We start from the raw sequence: 24670 nt of genomic DNA on the forward strand, positions 1-24670 counted from the left end.
TGTTTCCTCGGACGCCCTCGTCCACGCCCGGCTCCGCGATCCTCCGCACCTTGCCACGGACGTCTCGCCAGGCAGGTCCTCTCGCCTCGTTCGCCCCAGGAGCTCGGCACTGCTGCCCGCCTGGCTCGAACACTGCGAGCTCGTCTCGTGCCGCCGTGCTCGTGCACCCGTTCACTTCCTCTTCCCAGAGCTTGGGTGGCCGCTGCGATCCTCCAGCGGCACCTCGCGGCACTTACATATGACAGTGGTTAAACGCAGAAGCGTGAAATTGTATTTCTCTATTATGTATTATTATAAATACTTTGAAATACAAACGCACAGCACCTTTCTATTCTGTAGTATTGAGGGCCAGGTTGCCAAAGATATGTGCAAACAGGAGATTTCCTTTATTTCTCGTGAAAAGGGCATCAAACCAAAGCCAAACAATGATGCCAACTACCACGCACACAGCGACTGCTTCCGGCATGTTCTTCTCGGCTCACGCACGTCTCTGGAGAAGATGAATCCTTGCCGCGTCTTCCGGTCCATATTCCTAAGTAGTGCCGCTGCGTTTCCACAGCGCGAGTCAACGTCGTATACCTTGTAGACAACGCGATCATTGTCGCTTGTGATGGCTGCAGTAAGAAAGAAAGAAAACGTCGATTAAATTCATATAATCCGACTCGCCTTGATCTCAGGCAGAGTTTCTGTACGCTTGGCCATCATGAAATCCATTTCATTTTATTTCTGTATAGGTTCATAACTAATATTCCCGGCGCAACGAGTAAAGAAAGTAAATGAGAACACAAAAATGGCTGTAAACTTCAGTGAACACCAATCGTTATACGGCACTGATCCGTCATGATGCGCTTGTGTAGAAACCACCCGGCATGCTATTTCTTGGTGGTGAGAAGATAGCGCCGTTGAAAGTAAGTCGGTACGCTGACAATTTACTCAACATAACTATTGGTATCATATAGCTCCCGCGATGTGTACGTATGTTACGATGTGGAATGTATTAGATGGATACAACTTTATTCAATGTCCGGCAAGGTTTAACGTGACCCGGGCTTAGGTTTCCCACGGGGGGAAGTCAAGGCCCTGCATAAACGCCACCTCACGGGCTTGCAAGACTGCCCACATCTATTTATTATTTTTAATATTTACAACTCTCTATCATATAATGATGCAAAAATGCGTAGTTTATGCGCATAGAATTGAAGCAACTGCTTTGATGGAAACGGAATTTCCTTCATTCAGGCGTTATTCGCAGGCTTACTGTAGTTGAAAATATTTTGCCGATGCCAGAAAAAGAATCATGATTTTAACCCTAAAACCTGAAAAACAAATGCGACTTTGAATTATTTCACTAACGCTACAAACCTGACTAAGCGGCCGTTTACGCACCTATCTTCGCAAGTTATTGACTATTCACCCCGTTTCCTATCCCTCGCTAGTAGAGAACATAAGTAAAATGAATGAAGAAAGCAACCCTGAACACGAGCTACCCGCACTGACGTTCTGTGACATCATCAGTGCGACATCGCCATCAGCTTAGAAAGCGATGACATTGTTCATACTTATCCCACGGGAAAATATACACGGTTCTTTGCACTTGTTGTGGTATAGTATTGTCTTATGATTGAGCACTTTTTCCATAAATATCGTAATAGTAGATGTCCACCTCTTGAAATCTCTGATTCGTTGCTTCCCGCATAGGTGATCAGTATATGAGTTTTTTGCGTCTATTTTTGCATCTCACTTAAAATAGTGTTGGTTATGTTGACATTTGCAATTGTTCTTCATATATACCAAGACTTGTCAGCATTTATCACTTAGCTTATGTGCTAATCTTTGTTAGTGCAGCTTGGAATCCTATTTCTGACACTTTTTGACACCCGACATCTATTGTTTGACCCATTCCTCGTGTTATACATGAACTGAAATTTTGAAAAGATAAGTTTCTTCAGTATGTATCGAAAAAGTTTCCTAAAGCATGGTATGAGCAGTCGGAGTAAGCTTATGAAGCGCGGATTGCGAGAAAACAACTCAATATTTCCCCCACCAGGGTACGAAACATAGTATTTCGATTTCCAGCATATACTACAATAGGCGAAGCGCTCATGTGAGACACGGTTTTACTATTCGTGTTACTAATCTGTAGAAAAATTCGCTATTTTATCAAATCCCGCGTTGCAGAGACTTTTGAAGCCAACTGTACGCATTCGAGGAGAGTTCTAACGGCCAAATAACTACCACATACTCAGCTTCCAATAGTATGCCAAGCCGTTGTAAGCCTCCCGCAGCTGGTGAAGGTGCTCCTCTATGTCTAGAAAAAAGAATCAATGTTACATTGATGAACTCTGATACAAATGGTTAGTGTTTGTTAGCTGAATATTGGATGCCATGCTAGAAAAACTAGCGTGTAAGAGATGTGCTGTTCTTTTTACGTGAACACAATCTAGTGACCTGAAGCCCCACTTGAAAAAAAGTAACCGCGCAATGCTTCAAATGTTCTCAAAGTTGTAGCGACAGCTCTAATGTCTACATTGCAGACAAATATCCTAACACAAAGAGGACAGACTGCAATGCACCACTTGACTTAGAACACAAGCTCCTGGTCGTGCAACCGAACCAACGAAAATTTAGCCAAGGATCGGGACAGGTTAAAGGCCGCGATTCGCAGGCCGGACCTGACCGAGCAACTATGGGCCGTCCAGCAAGCCCACGATGCGGCCAAATGGCTCTGCCGGCCGGTCCCAACTAGAGATGCGAAGTGCGGAAAAAAACGAGAAAATTGCGGGGAAAAAAACAGTTTTTTTCTGCTTTTTTGGGCGCAGTTGGAAAAATTTTTCAAAATTTCCGCGGGGAAAAACCTACAGAAATAAAACTTAGGCAACACCCAGCGTTGAACGTAAAAGCAAAACGCAGAACGCGAAACCGAAACGTCGCACATGATACCGAAACACCAAATGACGGCTGACCACTCGCCATCGATACCACATAATGTCAGCTCCGGCTTCAGCGTTGCTTCGTTATTCGGGTTCGGTTTCTGATGTTTTGGTGCCAGTTATTGTTCAATTTTGGCTTTCCCTCGTGCACTTGTGCAACCTGTGGCGGAAGTCCGCATATGAAGCCGTGTGGAAGCGGATTCTGCAATGGTACGGCCAATTTCCCACGTGTGGACGCACTTCACGGTCGGGGAGACATCTTGATCCATGTTTCCATAGTCGAAGCCAGGATGAAATAGTCACAGAAGGGACATTTCAGTGTTCTTTGCTCTAACTGCCGTAACAATTCTAAGAATCCGCAGCCGTCCACAGAGAACTGAACGCGTTCGCGGTGATGCTTCTGGCTTGTCTTCAATTTGTTAAACCCTGCATTCGTTTGTGAAAAGGCGGAAAGCATTTCACTTCTGTTATTTGCATAATGAGAGTTATGGCTTTTGACATTTGGCAATAAACTATTCACCGTATGCTCAAGAAAGTTTGTTCTTTTCGATTTTTTCCCAAAATTTCGGGAAAAAAACTGGAAAAATACAGGGTTTTTTTCGATTGCTCAAAATTTCCGGAAATATTGCATCTCTAGTCCCAACGTGGGAGCAGCCCACTTTGTGAGGCAACTCACAACTTGCAGGACCTAATAAATGTTTTCATTCCTTCTAAGAGTTCTTTACTTTAGAATAAGCATAACATAGGAATTAATTCTATGATATCAGTGATTTCAGTGGAATTACAGTGAAAATCACGTCGATTTTGAAAAAGAAGTAGCTGAAGAAAACTGAGTGAGCACCACTAAAATACGTATGTGATAATCAGCTACAAGACAGCCATGAAGCGTCGGCACGTAATTAACTCAAAGAATTGATTAACACACTTGCACTCGGAATATTAGCAAAGTATGCCAAGCAAGTATTTAATGATTATCCTCAAACAGCTTAGTAGCTTTACATTTATGGTATCAATTTTTTATGGGTCCAGGCTAGAGCCACTGCCTTGGTGTTCGCTAAGTTTTGTTATAGAAGAAAAGCATAACATCTAATGCAAGGAACTAAATGAGGCGCATTTATATGGTAACGATAGGAAAATAGAAGCAATGTAGCTGAGATATTTGTCTCGTTTCCACGAAGTAATTATTTATAGAACGAAAATTGGTTAGGCGCATCTCAATAATTAACGCCGTATTCTCCATTCTCGTTCGATTTCTCGCATGAGTTCACAAAGAGGAAATGATCGTGCGATTTACCATACAGTTGCTTTTCTCTGAACATTCTATAAAATTAGTACATAACAGAGAGCCGACGTTTCTGACTATTTGAACTTAATTACGTGCGCGTATGGTTGAGACATCACTTTGTTCTTTTTCATGGGATTAGCATTTCTACCCCACTTCAGGCGCTTTAAGCCTATCTATCTATCCATCTATCTATCAATCTATCACTGCGCGTACGTATACGCGTATATATATATATATATATATATATATATATCTTGCTTCATACGCCGACCCGTTGGCCCGAGTTGTCGGCCAGCTTCAGCAACTAGGTATATGTTCGTGACTATGAGGCCATCGTGGTCGTTTCATCGCGAAAGATAGACAGATGCATCACAATTTGGTAAATCAAGGATACTTACCAGGGTTTGTTATTTTGATTGTGGAGGAGGCACTATCGTATTCGTAGGAAAAGGTACCTCTGAAAATAGGGATGGAAAGTTAAACGGCAAATATTTAAGACTAGAGACACTTCATAGAACAAGAGTAAAATATTTTACAGTAAGCATACTTGGCTCTATACACCCACATGTTCTTATTGTTTAACAGCTTCTGAGCGTTATAGTGCTTCGCTGATGGGTTAGAATCTTGTTTTGATTGCGATTGGCGCTCTTAAAGTATTTTGCGCCCTTTCCACGGTCTATCTATCTATCTACCTAGCTTCATCTAAAACCGTTTTGGCACCTCCTTGGGTCAATGGGTAGAGTATGGTCTTATGAGTAGCTGTGCTAAAGAGAGCCGGGTTCGAAACCAACCGTACCACCAAATAGAGCCACTGCGTAAGTGACACTGCGTGTAAGCTTATATTCAGTGAATCCAATTTATCATGATCAGCCTATTTTTGTCCACTGCAGGACAAAGGCGCCTCCCTGTGATCTCCAATCACCCCTGTCTTGCGCTAGCTGATTCCAACTTGAGCCGGCAAATTTCCTAATCTAATCATCCCACCCAGTTTTCTGGCGTCCTAGACGGCAATGCCCTTCCCTTGAAACCCATTGTGTAACTATACTGGTCCATCGACTGCTTAACTACCCTACGCATTACATGTCCTGCCCGGCTCTATGTTTTTCTATAATTGTCAACTAGAATATAGGCTATCCCCGTTTATTCTCGGACCAATCTCTTCCGTTCTCCAACGTTTATGCCTAAATTTTCGTTACATCGCTCATTGCGCGGTACTAAACTTGCTCTCGAGCTTTGGTATTAACCTCCAAGTTTCTACCCAATACGTTAGCGCTAGTACAATGCAAAGACTGTAGGCTTTTCGTTTCAACGACAGTGATAAGTTCTCACTCAGGATCTGGCAGATCCTGCTGTATGCACCACAACCAATTTTTTATTCTTCTGTAAATTTTCTTCTCATGATCAGGGACCCCTGTGAGTAATTGACCTAGATAAATTGACAGCAGCTTGGCCGTGACGTCACCGGGGAGATAAAGCTCGGAGCCGTCGTGACGGCGGCAGAACTCTCGTTGACTATGTGGCGAGTACATGCATGTACTCTTGACATGGGACGACAGAAGATGATTCGGGCACCCGAAGACGCCGCTCATCTTGAAGCGCGTCGAGCGGCCAAGCGAGAATCTGCGCGTCGGTGGCGAGCCGATTCAGAATACCGTGCCTAGCAGCACTTAGCATTTCCTAGCAAAACTTAGCCACGCTTAGTAAAACGTGGAAGAAAAGCTAGGTCGATCAGAAGCTCCACTGTTTACTCCAGCCTTGCACCACTAGTGCAAGCTCCCCACGTTTTTTCTTGTGCAGAACCAAGGTGGCTGTGAAATCTTTGTGCAGATTTCCCACGATCTTCACGTATGCCTCCTGTACTCCTTGATTACACAATGCCTCTATGACTTCTGCTATTTTAACTAAATGAAATGTCTTTACGGAATCTATGAAAGCCAAATAGAGACGTTGATTCTACTCCGCAGATTTCTCGATTACCTGATTGATGACATGAATGTGATCCATTGAAGAATAGCCCTTCCTGAAGCTAGCCTGTTCTCTTGATTGATTGAAGTGTTGCCCTGATTCTATTGGAAATTGTCTTGGTGAATATATTATCTATTACTGAAAGCAAGCTATTGGGTATATGATTCTTCAGTTGTTTAACGTCCCCCTTCGCATTGATTAGTATAATCTTCGCATTCTTCCTGCTCTCTGGTAGTACGCTTACTCATTATAGATAGATTGCTATGCGCAATAATGTCGCCAATCATCTGGAAAGGATGGATGTGCCACCAATCTTTTTATTACGAATAATATTGCTTTAATTTGTCTTTGGCTGGTATTATTGCGTATAAAGGGCCGCAAGCATTTCAAGCATAATGTCTCCTCCATATTTGATTTAATCGCTAGCCATTCTATCTTCTCTGCCGCTTTTCACGGGGTCATGTCTTCCAAAGCCCTTCTAACTTCATCACCCGTCATACGCAGAAGTAGCCTCTGCATCCTGTTCATTACTACTCAGAATGAAGCTAGCGTGGTTCTTCTGGGTACTGTAAAGCTTGGTATAGAAATTTTCTGCTGCTTTTACTATATTATCGTTTATGGAAAATGCCAAATTCTGTCGCTCAGTTTGCATTACTGGGTACATGCTGCTCTTCATTGAACCTATATTACGTGCCAACTTGGGTGACCAGGCATGTGGCACGGTGTACTAGGCACTCTAAAATTAATCTCTTTCATGCCAACTTGGCCCACTCGGTTTTGCCTCGGGTTATGTGTCACTACGTATTTGCAGCTTTCCGTGATAATCGCCATATTACTCGCTCACCATAGATTGATCGCTATTCGCAATTAAGTCGCCAATCATCTGAAAAGGATGTATGCGCACCAAATCAGTTTATTACGAATAATATTGTGATAATTGGTCTTTTGCTGTTATTATTTCGAATAATATTGTTGAACTGGTGAATATTGTTCTTGTGAAAGCTTCTCGCTCTTTTAGTTAAGAAAATATGTATCTAACCTCTTTCAAGCCAACTTGGATCACTAGCTACTGAGTATCTAATACTCAGTACTACCTAATAGACAACATTGACATGCACAGCTTGAGCCATTGGGTGTGCGCAAGGGGGAATGTACCCCTGGGTAGGTGTGAGAACGGACAACTTCAGACAACGAATTTGAACATTTTTGGCCATCACTCCAGAATGGGAGTGTGTCACTGTATAGGACCCCCCCCCCCCCCCCCCCACTGACAAGATAAAAAGGCGACAAGGGAAGAATTCGGAAAACTTCCGCAGATACACTTACGACTGCTTACGCCTGGGAATGCGAAAGCGCTATAGTTCCTTTGGTGAAACCTTTAGTCATCCACATGGCTGCGACGTGCCGTGTGCAATCACGCGCGCACTAGACACACCTTGATTCAGCCATTGCCGTGGAGCCACCCGGGCGTCGGGAAGCGTGCTCGTCTCGCACCCAGGAGGCCCGGGTGTGATTCCCACCCAGACCAAAATTTACTTTGTTTACAGGAACATCCCTGAGAAATCTTACAGTAAGCCGAGCATTCTTGACATGTTTTACTCTTTGCGCCGTCGGCTAATTTCGGTGCCATCGATCGTTCGCGATGCCACTGACGACGCGGGCATATAATGATTTCACATTAAATGAAAATTGCAGTCAGCTACAGAGTTGGGAAAAAGTTGGCAACAAACGCAGACAAGTGTGTTGAAAGAAGGAGGGTAAACAATATGAGCGTGCAGTGAGCGAGGTTGATAGAGTCGCGAGAAGCGAATATGTCGGCAAGAGAAAATTGAAGCAGCCAGCTACACTCAAACGAAGAATTTGGCATTAAGGCGCGTCGCCACATCGCTTTAATGCTAATCGCCTTACCGTCGACATACATCTCAAATTGGCAGATGTAGATGCATTCTGTAGGAATTAGGTTCTTCTTCATCTTCTCCTCGAAACTACCTACTTCGCATACATCTGCGTATGTTTGTGCAGCTAATACCGCATAAAACAGCGGCAGGTTTATTAGGCAAAATATTAGGGCCAGATATCGAGTTACTGTTTCCTAGTTATAGGTGGCACTGCAACTTTTAATGCAATTAGCATTCTTTAGAAACTTCATGCACTGCTTGGGGGCTGTGTATTTATCTATTTGTGTACGTCTCTAACCGTGTTCTCGCCAACTTCGATCACTCTTTCTACTTTCCTTGCTTTCTTTTTCGTTCAGTTTTGAGCACTTTTAGCGCAACCAATCGTTTTCACCTGCATACAATCATCATCATCCCAGATTTTCTTCTTGGCAGGTCCTATCTGCGGCCTCACTTAATAACAGCGTTTGGTCTGGTTCCGTCCTCCTAATAGTCTATGGTCTAGTGGTTACAGCATTTATCTGCGCTGGGGAGGGTACGGGGTTCGAAAGCAACCGTCAGACCATTTTGGTTTACTCAGTATGGCCTAGTGGACACGGCGCTGCTTCTCGTTGACGCCATATTGGGTCTCTGAGTTTGTGCCTTTGGGTATGTGGCTGTCTTCAATGGCAAAACAATACTTTAAAATTCGTCCAGTTCTGGGTCGAATTGAACCCGCGACATACATATCGGGGAAACCTAATCTGAATAGTATATTGACAAAGGCGCCAGGTGAGAATTCCACTGTGCGGGAAGATGGTGCACATCTCTCCGTCCCTGGAACACATTCGTCGTCTCTGGAATAACACGATTGGCGCATGTGCAGTGCATGCCATAAAACAACCCCAACACTGGCGCCAGCGCCGACCGCGCCTCGAGCACACGCAAGATTGCTATTGCTAGAAAAATATCGCATTCGCAAAGTGTCTTCTTCCGTAAAGCAGGTAGCAGTTACTGCATGGTGCTTAGTGTGGATTAGAATATTCTTGCAGGCGGTGTAGAATACAATTTTGCAACCGGGTACGTAAATGTTTGGTGTAGGAATCTTCCGGCAAAAAAAATGATTTTCAGATGCCAATGACAAGCACATTTCCTCCAATGTGAGCCTAAACGTTAGCTGTATTACAGTACGTGCTGTTTCCTCAATTTCATTTAAACTATTAAGGCCCCCAGAAAAGCTACTACTTTGCTTTCATAGATTTTTGACATCCAATCATCATTTAACATCGTACCTGCATGGTTGAAATTTCTTAAATTGCACTTTATCCTTTCGAAGGCTACGCTATTTTCCTTTATTAAGTACGCTGGGCCTACATACGGAGCAGCAGCCGATGCAGGTCTTTCGAAAGTATATGCTATATTTTGGAACCTTCTGAAATAAAAAGCCTCGCTGCAAAAAGATAAATGAAACTTTACGCAAAATCGTTTAGCTTGCTGATCTGTTAGCTTACGCAGGTGTTCTTACTATTCAATTGTATCAACCGAAGGTAACTGCGAACGGCGTAGGCGTTGCCTTCAAATACGGGTGCAAAGCTAATATTAGTTTATTGACACGTTATTCATGTATGTGGATATATCATTCATGTTTTGTGTTGATTACACCCTTACAAGATAGAAGAATTCAGCATTTGGTTCGATCATTGTTGAATCAGTCAACATAATCGTATCCTGCCATCCGAATACAGTCAGCCTGTAGCATTAGAATTCTCTCGATCGATTCGCTTGGGGACATTTTCGGAGAAATATCATACGTAAGAAATAATGGGGCCCACCTCTGGTTCCTGGTTACGGGCTACCCGACATTTATTGCATAGATCCTCTGCTTCAGCCTAGGTATGCATATCAGCCGTGTTATTTGCTGTTTCCTATCCCTTATTTTGCGATGTGTAATAAAATCGTTTATAATGATCTTTGCAATTAAAGTTTTCATGGAACTCTCTGCGGTGGATTAGCGGCTAGGGTGTTGCGCTGCTAAGCACATAATTTTGGAATCAAACCCCGGCTGCAGCAGGCACATTTTGATGGGGATGAAACGCAAACAGGCATTTGTCCCGTACATTGGGAGCAGGTTAAAGGTCCCCTGGTGGTCAACATTATTCGGGAGTCCCTACTACGCCGTGTCGCATTATCAAATCGTGGTTTTGGCATGTAAAACCCCAGAGTTCAAACGGTTCATCAAATATCACATTTATTTTTGTTCCTCTGAGGTTGCTGAAACACACATCGATATTTTATTGAGTGCGAACACAAGACCATCGTCATTTTGTCGGCGCCAAAAAAGAAATATGGAGGAATAATGAGAATGTAAATGTGATCCTGATTCCATTTTTGTGCCTTCAACCAACCTGAATATCTTGTAGCCAGCAAAAAAAAATCATTTTGCTGAAATGTGCGTACATACCGTTGTATGTACCTTCAGAAAAAAAAATCACCAGCCCTTCCCCTGTCGATAAATTGGGCGTAAGCGAAGCGTGTCCTATGTGTATCTGACCTTCGTGGTGATTTTCTTTCTTTCTTTCTCTATCTTTCTCTCTCTCTCTGTCTTTGTTTCTCTCTCTCTTTCTCTTTTTCTGTATGTCTTTCTTTCTTTCTGTTTCTTTGTTTCTCAGACTTTCGTGGTGATTTTCTTTCGTTTTCTATCTCTTTCTTCCTCTCTCTATTTTTCTCATTCTATTTCTCTCTCTTTCTCTATCTTTCTCTCTATTTCTTTCTGTTTTTCTGTCTTGCTTTCTTTTTCTTTCTCTCCTTCATTCTTTCTCTCTTTCTTTCTCTGTCTCTTTTCTTCTTTCTCTCTCTCTCTCTGTTTCTTTCTTCCTCGCTCTCTTTTTCGTCCCTGGTATGTGCCAATGAGCTTGGGCCCTTTCTGCACGATCGCCAGGAGCGGCCCACTTTGGCGGAAGTTTTTTGCTGGGCACACGAAAGAACCGTTCGTTGGCAGAGGTATATAGCTTCGATATAAAAGCTCCTGTAGCACACGCATAGGTCCAGTGTATTTTATAAAGTACAGCGGCATCCATTTTTTGCAACGCTCTAAACTGCATCGCACATATAATGGTATGCATCCGTCACTTACCTCATTCTTTTCGATTTACATGGAAAGGTAAGCCTTGAGATGTTTGTAATATACAACACAAAAATAAAGAAGCTGTGCGCGTAAGACTACTTTAAATGCACAAGAGTGCCTAGCAGATCAAAGACGTCAGGTACTTAACTTGGAATTTAATTGTGGACATCGTGACAAGATCATTATTAGCAAAATGACGCACTAAGGACAACAATATGCTTCTTTCTAAAATATTATGAAATAAAAGTGGTGCTGTACTGCGAAATTTACCCGGGGCACTAATAGGTTAACTATAACCGAGATGGCCTTACGTAGTGTATTGGTCCTCGGTGCCGTTTATAGCATACCAAGTGGTCGCTTCTCCCCCATCATTAGAGGGCAGTGTGCCGTCCCAAAGAATGGTGAAGTTAACTGTGCCTTCGGGTTCAATGGTGACTCCTGTGCGGTAACATTCATAGGTGAGAATGGGCGTGTACTGAGAATCCTGGACAGAAAAAATAGAGAAACACCGTAATTACGATTGTGCTTGAAAGCGCATGTATTTATGTAAGCCACAAAGCTTTGTAAATAAATTATTCACATCGAAAACGCTTCCATACCTAACGCTGTCTTCACCACTATTTTCGTTACACATAGACAGAATCTTTTGTCCGAACAAATTATTCACTAGTCATGTCCTCGTCGTCACGCCACCATACTCATTTAGACGTCATACATTTGTTGTCACAATGCGGTCGTGATGCCGCCGATAAAATTCTATCTTCGTCCCTTCAGCCTTGCCATCCGAACCCCGTCATCCCATCACCGGCAGGCAAATGTTGTTGCAGGCTTCGTGATACACTGCTCGTCATTTTGTTTTGCCATCATCGTCTATTCAGTGACATCGTATCACTATCATCATGCCGTTGTCGTCGCACCGTTTTTCTCGTTTCATCGATGCCAATCCCTCTTGGTTATTCTACCATAATCATGCTGCTGTCAATTGATCGGGTTTCAGCCGCCGTTCTCATGTCATAGTCATAATGGCGTGATCGTTTCAGTCACTATCATGGACACCTAGTTCTACCATGATCGTCATGCCCTGATGGTCGTGCCTTCGTCGTCACTTCGGCGTGGTCACCCGACTATCGCCATGTCATCGTCCTCATGGCATCGTCGTTATACATGCTTCGAGATCAGTCGTTAATACGGCATTTTCTTCATGTCATTGTCATATCATTGTCATCATTGCGTAGTCGTCAAACAGTCGTCGTCAAGCATTCCTTGTCATGTCATCGTCGGGACGCGTACGCGGTCATTTCATTGTAGCCGTTCCGACATCTGACTCTCGTCATCCAGCCATCCGTCGTCACACAGTCTTCCCCATGTAATTGTCAAGACGTTTTTCTGGTGGTCGCTTTACCATCGACGTCGCTTCAGCAACGTCATCCTAACGTCTTCATTCCATCGTCGTCACAGTTTAGGCGTCACACACTCGTTGTCTTGCCGGCATGCAAATGGGCAACCTTGCCAAGCGAGTGTCATAGCAAAGTGAGCAAATACTGGAGTATATGGCATATAGGGGAAGCAACGAACGTTTTAGAATGACTGCTAGTGATATTAAAGAAACAATAATTCGGAAATACGATTTGCCACTATGTTCCGCGAATGCCATTCGCAGTAGCGTCGAAAGTAATTGAGATAAGTTCTGTGGTAATTCATCTCACTTTTTTATGCTGCATCGATCACCACCCCCTGCGTATGTGGCCGCTTAGTACCAATTAATCAAACATCTAAGGTAGTGCAAATTTCAGTTTTATGACAGGATGTGTACCCCGCTCCTGCCTTATGTTAAGACGAGTAAGTGACTTTAGAAATTACCAATAAAAGGACAGTAGGCGGATTACAATGGGGAACGATGTCCAATAGTGAAAGAGAGCGCGTAGGCGCCGCAACTCTCCCCTTAGAAATTTAGTCCAAGCTGAACAGTGGTTGTGAGTGTGGTAAGGCGTAGACCTGAACATTTTCCCCCCAGTAGATTCAAAGGACATATCATTTTATAAGTAGGGCAGCTTGGTGCTTTAAAACGAAACTAAATAATTGTTTTTCATAGTTGTGAAGGTGCTTGCACATACCAGCCGTGCAATGACTCGCAAATTACGAAGTGAAGGTGCAGTTTTGTGCATTATCTCTATGCCGCCCCTATTCCGATACTTCTCTGCAGGACTCACACTGCCAAACTAGGTACAATTCGAACGACACGCGTTTTATACGTGAAGGCCTGAGAGAGAGCTTCGAACGCGTATTCGACATTCGTCTTTATTTTGGTGTCTGTCATTTCGCATGCATGCATACCTACGAAACGCTAAAAATTAGAGCCGCATCCTGATGCTCCCATCCTTATTTAGTTCATTGCATTAATGTGGATAAACATGTCCATTTCTCTAGCACTCATTGATACTCCAATTTATCCTGTAGAATTGTTCGACGGGCTAGACGGCAAACGAATGAAAAGGGGTTTCGAATCTTGCCAACAATCTTGAGTACACCCAGATATCCACCGACAACCATTACACATGCCCAAATATTATCGTATCTTGTATTACTAGACATCGTGCTTACTTGAGAGAGAGAGAGAAAAAAAACTCTGTATTTGCCGGCAAGTTTGAGGGGAGGGCCAACCCCGCCTAGACGGCAGCCAGTGCTCATGGCTCTGGCGGCATCTTCGGCCTGCTGGATGGTCCATTACTTACTTGAAAAAACTTCAGTGTTGGATCCACCGCAGAACATCCAACGGCAGCCAACACAGTAACGATAACAAGGGCCAATGTGATAGCCATGATCACAGGAATCCACGTGACGTGTCTCTAAATCACCTATAAAAATGAACATCTTAACTTACTAAAATGTGCATGAGTTCCTCTAATGTGACGTGTAATTTGCATATAACAATACTTTAGTTGGAACTGTAATGCCGAAAATAATAATATTAATACATCTTTATTACATCGTTGGCAATATTTGGACATGAAACGTCTTTCAATTTTATCAGAGGGGGTTCTTGAATTCTTTGCAACCAATTTATGTTGTACTATTATCACTCGTATCTTTGCAAGCATACTGTACGCAAGCGCCTTACTTTGATATCATTGTGTAAAGCAAAAGAAGCTATTAGTCCGTCACGCATGTGTTGCCTGCGCCGATGGCACCTTTGTAGCACCATTCACGGTCTAATGGGAGCTAAATTTAGCATCTCGCTTGGTTTTCAGAAAGCGAAAGCGCGGCAGTGCCTGTGTCGATGCACGCCCAAGTGGTCGCATTCGAATGTTATCACTCACCCATAGTAGGTATATTCCGTTAAACGCAAACCTGTTCCCATCGGGAGTTCTATTGCTTACACGTGTGCGATATGCTGTGGAAATATGATGGCTGCTGGGGTATGGCACCCCCGCGTTCGACACGGAGGATCCAAAATTGTTTGATGAGACTTGGGTAGTAATACCAAGGGATGCTCACTTACGCCCATTACATTTGACCACAGTAGGCCCACTACGAAAAAAAACGCCACCACATTGTTGCGAGAACAGCTGCAAGATTTGACCATGTATGATAACTTAGGCAGGTAAACTTTCTAATGCGTCAATAAATGTGATGCACCTCACTTTGTAATTTTGTGTAGAGAAAAAAGCCATTACTCAATCATGCATTTGTCATGTGCGCAGATGGCGTCATTGTCGGGCCACGCATGACACAACCGAAGCTGTATTTAGCTTCGCGCATGCCTTCCCGAGTGGCGAAGCTCGGCAGTATGTCGATTACAGCAGGAGCGATCGCGTTTGATAGAGCCCACTATGGCAATGTTGGTATATTTTACTGCTTTTGAACCACTGTTCGTCGATAGTTACAAAGCCTACAAGTGTGCGATTCGTTGAAGAATTAGTGATATGCTTTCTCGGGTATGGCGCTCCCACGTTCTTCAAATACGGTCAAACCCGTGAGAAGACTCGGGCAGCAATACACACCATGACTACTGCGAGACGTGCTCGTCTCCACAGCGACAGCGCAAGCGCAGAGGTTGAGGCAATCACAGGATACCCAATCATCAACGATTGAGTCGGGCTCGAGCGGCTTAAAGGAATCTCTGGTGCCACCAGAACTTTTTTTTTAACCTGGTGCCAAGACACCCTCGGCCTAACGAAGAGGCACACTATGAATAGGAAGCGAGCACGATTGCAAACTTTTACCCCAGGGCTACCGCAACCTGTAACTGAGGTCCAAAATGTATGATTTCTAATACCCGAAAAAAATCGAACGTGAGCGTTTGGTTACGTAACTTTTGTAAACAAGTGCCTGTACACCCTCTTCAACACGCATAGGACATGTCCCTAAACTGCTGCAACCTTGTATCCGGTCTACCAGATTTTGCTTGCTCATATGTTGGGTCTGACCAAAGTGCCTCTGTATGTTTACCATATGAAATTTTGCGTCTGCACTTTACACACCACAGACACAAACACACACACACACACACACACACACACATATATATATATATATATATATATATATATATATATATATTGTAAGCACTATTAACGTACTTCGTCCTTTTCATTTGTACATAGCCATCATCACCTTCCATGTTCTTCTACTTCTTCGCGCATGAGCTGGGGCGTTTGCTTTTTGGAATAAAAAGCGCTTGACAGCTCGGTCGGTCTCGGTATTATAAAGTGGTGGAGGTACGTCAAGACCCCGACGTCCTCTCGCGTTCCCGTCCTCCCTGGAGCTACGTTCCGGTCGCCGCCTGCGCCCGGTTACCCCTACTATGATGGACACTTCCAACCCCGGCTCTTCCGGCGCTTCTAACCCTACCGCACAAACGACCCCGCCTGCGGTTCCCTCTTGGACTGTGACGTGCCCTCAACGCGATCCCCCTGTCTTTGCGGGACGCCGCGGTGATGACGTCGACGATTGGATCAACAACTACGACCGCGTGAGTTGTTGCAATAAGTGGAACGATACCCAGAAATTGAGGCACGTCGCATTCTACTTGACCGGTGTTGCACAGACGTGGTATTTCAATCATGAATCCGACATCGCGGATTGGTCCACGTTTACCGCCAAGCTGCGGCAAGTCTTCGCTTCCTCGTCTAGCCGTGCAGAAGTCGCCAAGCAGAAGCTGGGCACGCGCCTCCAACTTCCGCAAGAGTCTTACACCTCATACATAGAGGATGTCTTGGCTCTGTGCCGCCGTGCGAACCCTAGCATGACGGAAGCTGAACGCGTGCGACACATATTAAAAGGCATTGGGTCTGTCGCGTTCAACGCCTTAATCGTGCAAAATCCGGCTTCTGTCCAAGACATCACTGCCACGTGTCAGCGCCTGGACGAGATGCAGTCTCTTTGTCTTCAACATGACAGTAGCGATCCCCAGGTTCCCCATTCTTCAGATCTCCGTGCTCTCATCCGCACCATCATCCGCGAGGAGCTTCAAATTTTAGACCTGAGGCGTTCACCTACTGCCTGTGCCCCAACCCCTACCTTCGACTTGCGCGAGGTCGTAAAGCAGGAGTTGACAGCGATGACTACACTCACGACGCATCTTGCTCCGGTAGCGCGCAACTCACCTACCTACGCGGATGTTGCTTCGCTCCCCACCCCTACCGTGACCTCCGTGCCTCCTGACGTTACCTATGACCATTTGGCTTTGATGGGAACCAGAGCACTTGCTGCGCCATTCTACCCTCAGTGGCGTCCACCTCGTCCGGTTTGTTTTTACTGTGGTATACGCAGCCATATATCTCGCTTCTGCCGCCGTCGTAAGCAGGATGAAAGACGAGGCTATGGTGAGCACGAGAGAGACCGCACTCGCCGACCAGACTCCTACTATCCCGGTTCGTACTCGTTCCCTCAGCAGCGTTCACCGTCTCCTCCAGCTGCTCCCAATCTGCCTCATAGTTCCCGTTCGGCCAGACGTCGTTCTCCTTCGCCTTACCGGCGCTCTACATCGCCGCTTCGCCCCACTTCCCATCTTGCCGAGCAGCACTCGGAAAACTAAGTGTTGCAATTTTTGGAGGGGAAACTGCTTCCTATCGGTCTTCAAAAATTCCTCCTGTTCGCCCGGCCAACATGCTTTATGTAACTGTTGAAGGTGTTCCCGAGTCTGCTCTCATCGATACCGGTGCCGCCGTTTCTGTTCTTCGTAGTGATCTGTGTTCACGGCTCCGGAAAGTGAAAACGCCTTATCTTGGACCTATTTTGCGTGGTGCTAATAATGCATTCATACACCCCGACGGACAGTGTACTGCTCGTGTTTTCATCGACGGCATTCGCCACCACATTGAGTTTATCGTGCTTCCAACGTGTATCCATGAACTTATCTTGGGTTGGGACTTCCTACATTCTGCTTCAGCCGTCATTTCATGTAGAGAGGAAGTTGTCCACATCGCGGATACAGCGCTTGCACCTGTTACAGATTCTTCACCTTCATGCGTGAACTTGGCCATTGATGAAGACTACGTCCTGCGTCCTGGTCACGAAGACGTTGTATCCGTAACATCCCGGCAGATCGCCGACGGAGACGCTCTAGTCGCCCCTTCTTCCCGCTGTATTTCTCGTGGAATCCTCATTGCCGCCTGTCTCATCCGGTTTTCACGTGGCCGCGCCCTTCTGTCTGCCTGCAACACGACCCCAGATCCTGTGATGCTGCCTAAAGGGATGACTGTAGCAACCCTCGCCGACACTCAACCTATCTCTATAGTCACGCTTTGCCCTTCTTCATCGCCAGCACCTACCTCAGGTTTGGATGATTCCTTCCCTCCCCCAGCCGTTCTTGTTTCTGACCTAACCGCCGCGCAGTCCGAAGCCTTACTGGCGGTCTTAGCGAAGCACAAAGCCTGTTTCAATAGCTGTTCTCCTGTGTTGAGCCAAACTTCTGTGGCTTCACACCGCATCGAAACCGATGGTTCCGCTATCATACGACGACGCCGCTATCGTGTCTCGCCGTCCGAACGGAGGGCCATTGAACAACAGGTTGCTGACATGCTTGCGCGGAAGATAATTAGACCTTCATCTAGTTCCTGGGCTTCTCCCGTGGTTCTGGTAAAGAAAAAGGATGGCTTCGTTCGCTTTTGCGTCGACTATCGAAGGCTCAATAAGATCACACGCAAGAACGTATATCCAATACCTCGAGTCGATGACGCTTTGGACACACTGCAAGGGGCGGAATATTTCTCCAGCCTTGATCTTCGATCAGGCTATTAGCAAATTCCGATGAACGAGACAGACAAAGAAAAGACCGCATTCGCTACACCAGACGGACTTTATGAATTTAACGTGATGCCTTTTGGTCTTTGTAACGCTCCCGCCACATTTGAGCGCATGATAGATGACGTACTTCGTGGACTAAAATGGAAGACCTGCCTCTGTTATCTGGACGATATTGTCATCTTTTCGTCTAACTTCACCCAACATCTTCATCGATTAGACGAAGTTCTGAAGTGCCTTGCAAATGCTGGTCTCCAGATCAATACAAAAAAATGCAAATTTGCAAGCAAGAATATAAAAGTATTGGGCCACGTCGTCTCAAGAGATGGCATCCAGCCAGACCCCGAAAAGATTAGTGCTGTTCTCCACTTTCCTCGGCCCCAGCAGCAGAAAGATCTACGTAGTTTCCTCGGCTTGGCTTCATATTTTCGGAGATTTACACGCAACTTTGCTGCCATGGCAGCTCCTCTACACAAGCTGCTGGTTACCGGTGCCTCTTTCACATGGACTAACGAATGCGAATCAGCTTTTGAAGCTCTGCAACATCTTACGTCCGGACCAGTGCTTCGCCACTTCGATGATCGAGCCCCCACCATACTCCATACTGATGCAAGCGCACAAGGTATTGGCGCAGTACTTCTGCAACGTAATGCAGCCTCTAAAGAGCAAGTCATCGCATATGCCAGCCGAACACTTTCTCCAGCTGAGCGGAACTACACCATTACAGAGCAAGAGTGCCTGGCTATCGTCTGGTCGATTCAGAAATTTCGGCCATACCTTTACGGCCGCCACTTCACCATCGTCACCGACCATCATGCTCTGTGTTGGCTGTCATCAATGAAAAACATGTCAGGACGCTTAGGACGCTGGATACTCCGCTTGCAAGTATATGACTTTGCAATAACGTACAAGTCTGGAAAAAGTCATCATGATGCAGACGCATTGTCTCGCTGCCCACTCTCGCTCTCTCCCGGTAACGCGCCGTCACCTTGCCCACCACGTCGTTCCGATGCAACGCCTGCCTCACACCAACTCTCGATAACGCCCCTGGACCTAGCTACGCTTTCATCACGCTCTGATCTCGTCTCGCTTCAGCGGGCCGACTACTACTGTCGAACTCTCATGGATCGCCTTAGTGGATTCGCCGAACCACCCAACAGCCGCTTGCGACGCCAACTTCGACAATTCCGCCTGCAACGTGGCGTGCTACACTGCTACGTTTATCACCCAACAGGTCACCGGTGGGTCCCAGTTTTACCTCGCTGCCTTCGCCTGCGAGTATTAGAGGCACTTCACGACGACACATCGGCTGGCCACTTAGGCTTCCACAAGACTTACGACCGCATCAAGGCCCGCTGCTTCTGGCCTGGCCTATCCACAACGGTGGCCAAATATATTGCCTCCTGTGCGTCATGTCAGCACCGAAAACGCTCGACTTCCCCTCCTGCCGGTTTACTACAACCTCTGCCTTGCCCGGACGCACCTTTTGAATTTGTTGGCATTGATTTATATGGTCCCTTGCCTTTGACACCCTCTGGTCACCGTTGTATTGTAACTTCGGTCGACCATTTAACCAGATATGCCGAGACTGCCCCTCTGCGAGCTGGTACCGCGTCTGAGGTTGCTGACTTTTTCTTGCGCTCCATCGTCTTGCGCCACGGGGCTCCTCGCGTTCTTCTGAGTGACCGTGGCAAGGCGTTTATTTCCCAAGTTCTCGAGGAAGTTCTTCGGGCCACTGATACCGTGCACAAATCTACTTTTACCTATCATCCGCAGACCAATAGCCTCACTGAGCGCTTCAACCGTACGCTGTCTGACATGATTTCCATGTACAACCGGCCTGACCACACTAACTGGGATAAAATTCTTCCTTTTGTGACATTCGCCTATAATACTGCTATTCAACGGACTACCGGTTACAGCCCTTTCTTCCTTGTATATGGAAGATCTCCTTCCACCATATTTGACAGAGAATTCTTTTTAGCACCTTCTTCGCCTACCGCGTCCCTTCCAGAAGATTTTGCTGCCAGAGTTGCACATTGCCGTCAAATCGCCCGGCAAAGCACGGAAGCTGCCCAAGCTGAGCGCAAACGTCGCTGCGACAACAAACGCCGTGACCTCCGTTTTCACCCTGGAGACCAAGTCCTGCTTTGGACTCCAGCCCGAACTCCAGGCCTCTGTGAGAAGTTCCTTCAACGCTATATTATCCCATACATCGTTGTGCAGCAAACATCTGCAGTGAACTATCTCGTGCGCCCAGTACACTCCGTCACTGACCGGCGCCGCCGGAATGCCGAAATTGTTCACGTCTCGCGGATGAAGTCCTTCACTCCCCGCTTAGATAATCTGTGATCTGCGGCCAGGCTGGCCGCTTCCATGACGGGGGGAAGTTAGTGTAAGCACTATTAACGTACTTCGTCCTTTTCATTTGTACATAGCCATCATCACCTTCCCTGTTCTTCTACTTCTTCGCGCATGAGCTGGGGCGTTTGCTTTTTGGAATAAAAAGCGCTTGACAGCTCGGCCGGTCTGGGTATTATAATATATATATATATACACACATATATATATATATATATATATATATATATATATATATATATATATACGTATGTTGTGTGTGTATGAACAAGCAGAAAGCAAAACCAAGGGGCCTGATTTTTCTGGCCCAGTCGCGAGATACCAACAAGCAATGACACCAAGGAATGTATGGGCAAATTACTGTAGTTTTCAACTAAAATATTACTTTAAACTCCTTGAGTAGCCTTTCATTGCCACTATAAGTGCTTTCAACGGTGACGTCTAAGTGTACTGAAGAAAGAATTACTTCTTGCGCGTAATGCCGATGCAACTAAATCTCTTCAAGCACATATCATTAACCGCACATATTTCGAAGTTTGCTTTCAAAGTGTTCATGAACGTGGTTGCATCATTGTACAATAGAACTATTTTTATTGGAGAAAACATTTATTGTTATAGAAGTCAGGTAGTCGAAAGGGCCTCAATCACAGAAGCTTTCATTTTCTCTTTTTCGGCTTTTTGCTATAAAAATAAACAGATTATATTTGCAGGGCGTAAGATCGCTTTAATTTCGTTTATCATTTGTAAAAATATATTGTGATGAATTATTGGGAGAAGCCTCGATCTTCCGCTCTATCCTCCAATATGGCATCTTAAGTATCGACCCTGCATATGCGTGTTACTGTCTCCTAAATGAGGTTTATAAATGAATGAGGATTCAAACTGCACTAAGAAGTGTCAAGTGCGCATTTCCAAAGAAAGAGATGTGCATGTAAATGTTTTCCAAATTCTGCAAGTCACAGTGCTCTTTAAAAACTTCAAATATCGAATCATGAAACTCACCCTGCTTCTTTGAACGAGAACCTGCGCGCCTTGTTCCAACCTAAGCAATTCGCTTATGGGGAGACGTGTGTATTTATGGACCAAAACAGAAGCTCGCGAGCGGAAATCGTCATATCCGCACTGAATTTCAAAGGTCATTGAGTTTTCCGGCTGTCTGTTGTGCCCTTAAAATCCAAGTTTCAGCAGTAGTATTCATCACTTCCTGTACACGAGAACAACTCGCACTTGTTTTAAGATTTACGCGTTTTTTAATTAGCTTGGTAGGCTCTCTGTTTGATAATGCACGAAGTTATATATTTGTATTATCATCCGCTGCGATTTTTTACTGCTGTCACAATGCTGTCCACGTGTATTGAAATTTGGAAGTTTGAGGCTTCGTGAGAACGTTCAGTGAATGATTTCCTAAATTCTCTTCTTTTTTTTATATGTCCATCGGCAATGCAAAACACTATCACTTCTTTTAGGAGAACACGCTTTTGTTTCTTTCAGCGTACTTCGAGCGTTGTTGTCTTGCTCATGCGTTTTCAGTGGGCCTGAATGGTCTTTCTTCGCTGTAGCAGTTGTTTACGAGACCCTAATATTCCCTCATCTTAACCTTCAAGAAAATAAGTGCTTGAAAAAAATTGCCCATTAAGTATGAAAGAAACAGGCGCTTTAACAGTTGTCTACTAGGGAGTGGAACACTTACCTGCCTTTTCTTCTGGGCCATGTTAAAAGTATCACTTAAGCAGTGCAACCTACATTAGTGTACCTGAATCAGCCTTTACGTCTATACAACTAGCGCAGTATGAAGCGGCAAAAAAAAATGTATTGAAACATCAGTGATGATAACTGTCACAAAAACGATTAGCTTCCTGAATGAACTGAATATTTGGTGGAAGTCGTTGACTTTCCCTCCCTTTCATGTGCAGGCATGGCATGTTCAGATTGCTGCATAGCACGGGTCTTCGTTCGTGGACTCTTTCCTCTCGTTTCTTGACGGTCATGACTGCTTCCTGTTGACGGCGAGCCTCGCTTCGGTTTTTCAACCTGTGTTTTTTTTACCAATGTAATCGCTGCAGCACGTTGGGACACCGTTTCAGCGACTTACAAGGTTCCCCGACATCTGGCGTGACTTCAGTGCCTTTTCCCCCAACCAGCGAAGAATGGAGACAGCGGTACCTTTCCGTCGTTCTTGGTTACCTATTTCTTACTTGGCGCTATGTGAGGCCATGAGCATAGAAATGGACACACTCTGTACGTTCTTTCTTTTCATTACCTTTTTGTTGCGTGAAACAACAATGTGTATCAATGCATGATACGTATTTCATCTTGGAGTTGTTACGTGGATCAAACTTGCCGACGGATTAACAGCAGATCAAACTAATATGCGTGCTTGCTCAAGTCACTTCTCTCTCAGAACCATTCGGTACTTCACTTGTTTCCTTTCTCCTTAGAGTGCGCTTCAGACCCTGAAAGTGAAAGATTCACTGGGACTGCAGCAGCTCTTTGTAGTACAAAAGCATGCTGCTATCGTACAGAACTGCTTTGTGTCCGTAATGTTTGCTTAATGGGTACGTGTTTCTTTGTTGTCGCCGCAAATATGGCACTGCAACATGCGAGTTGGAGTTAATATTTGGATATATTTAATGCTAGCACAGTATCCGCTCTTGCGAGTGATATTCACCACTTAATGTAGGCCACTTGAATGCCCAGCTTTTCACTAGGAACGCAAGGCGTCTTTCAAGATTTCTTTTTAACAAAATAACAAACGGCGTTTTTGAAAGCACCATTAAAAGAATTATAGTTTTACGCGCGATAACCACGGTCTCATAATAAGGCACGCTGTATTTAGTTAGACGACCTCACATTTTACAAGGTGCGCGGAAATCTCATCTAGAAAGGCATTATTGCATTGGGCTCCAATCGTAACCACAACTTCGAACGAAGCAGAATTCTTTATTAGAGAGCAGCTCTTAGGCGCCCACACCTGCGTTGAGCGTCGGCGTGCTTCGGCCTGCGTTGGCGTTGTTCCTCGGCGTAACCAAGTGAACAAACATAGCGAAGGATGGAAGAGAGAATGCTGAGCGCGGCGGGCGATGAAATACTGTGAGAGCGAAGAGAACGGGAGGAGGAAAGCGGCGAGGAGACTATGGCGAACGGGTCAGGAAGAAAGCTGAGTGCTGGCAGCGACCAGACATGCGGCCAGCACGGAAAAAACGTGCTGGCGTCGGCTTGGACCCACTGCGCGTGCGCCACTTCGCCTGCGTCACCGCCGCTAGAGAATACGCGCCGTGCAAGCAACGCGCTCCCATGTTCACGCATTCTTTATTAACAACGAGCGGCGCAACCGGTGGAAATGCTTCGTCTGCCGCAGATGCATAACGAGCTGCTTGAGCAGAGGCACAGCGCCACCGCCGAGAGGGTCCAGTCATTCAGAATCTTATTCTTGGCCACTATATATATATATATATATATATTACTCAAAACACCTAAAAGCTGCGCTCAAGTTTCGCATTAGGGAGCAACGTAATCGTCGGTGTAGTTTGTTTCAAGACGTTCCAAGAATCCTTGCTTTCAAGAACATAGAACAGCGCTGCTGATAGGGCTTTAAAGAAGCTTACCGTAGACCGTAGTTTCATGAAATGTACGTACCTAGTCACTCTCTCCTGGTGCCTTAGCAATCAACCGGCCTGTCACACCGGTCAGTCCTCGTCACGTGGCGTCCAGATGGACAGCACGGCGTCCCAGTGTTCGCTTGCGGGGTTGGTGATGGGAGTTGTGCTCGGTGTGTACGGACATTATCAAGTTATGTGCTAAAGTGAGGTACATTTATGACATTTTGGGCATTTGCAAGAGTTTCTTGTGGGGCCCATCGAATCCTAGAGACTTGGGTAGAGGAATG

At 45.3% G+C, this 24670-nt stretch overlaps 1 protein-coding gene across 1 annotated transcript; it reads right to left on the reverse strand.

Moving 5' to 3' along the window:
- Positions 1 to 386: 386 nt before the first annotated feature.
- Positions 387 to 21864, reverse strand: LOC125940281 (uncharacterized). Its single transcript, XM_049656283.1, has 6 exons — positions 21787 to 21864; positions 13911 to 14033; positions 11490 to 11662; positions 4614 to 4672; positions 2243 to 2308; positions 387 to 614 (listed from the first exon to the last, which is right to left on the reverse strand). The coding sequence occupies exons 2-6, from the start codon at positions 13995 to 13997 to the stop codon at positions 436 to 438; spliced, it is 564 nt and encodes a 187-aa protein (XP_049512240.1). The 5' UTR covers positions 13998 to 14033; positions 21787 to 21864; the 3' UTR covers positions 387 to 435.
- Positions 21865 to 24670: the final 2806 nt, after the last annotated feature.

The sequence above is a fragment of the Dermacentor silvarum genome, chromosome 9, assembly GCF_013339745.2.
Source record: "Dermacentor silvarum isolate Dsil-2018 chromosome 9, BIME_Dsil_1.4, whole genome shotgun sequence".
Taxonomy (NCBI): domain Eukaryota; kingdom Metazoa; phylum Arthropoda; class Arachnida; order Ixodida; family Ixodidae; genus Dermacentor; species Dermacentor silvarum.

Excerpts from the sequence above, each read along its gene's own strand:
- LOC125940281 (XM_049656283.1), bottom strand. The coding sequence starts at position 13,997 with ATGGCTATCACATTGGCCCTTGTTATCGTTACTGTGTTGGCTGCCGTT. Across the intron at positions 11,663-13,910 it reads CAACACTGAAGTTTTTTCAA|GATTCTCAGTACACGCCCAT; the intron begins GTAAGTAATGGA and ends TTTTCTGTCCAG. Across the intron at positions 615-2,242 it reads GGCATACTATTGGAAGCTGA|CCATCACAAGCGACAATGAT; the intron begins GTATGTGGTAGT and ends TTCTTACTGCAG.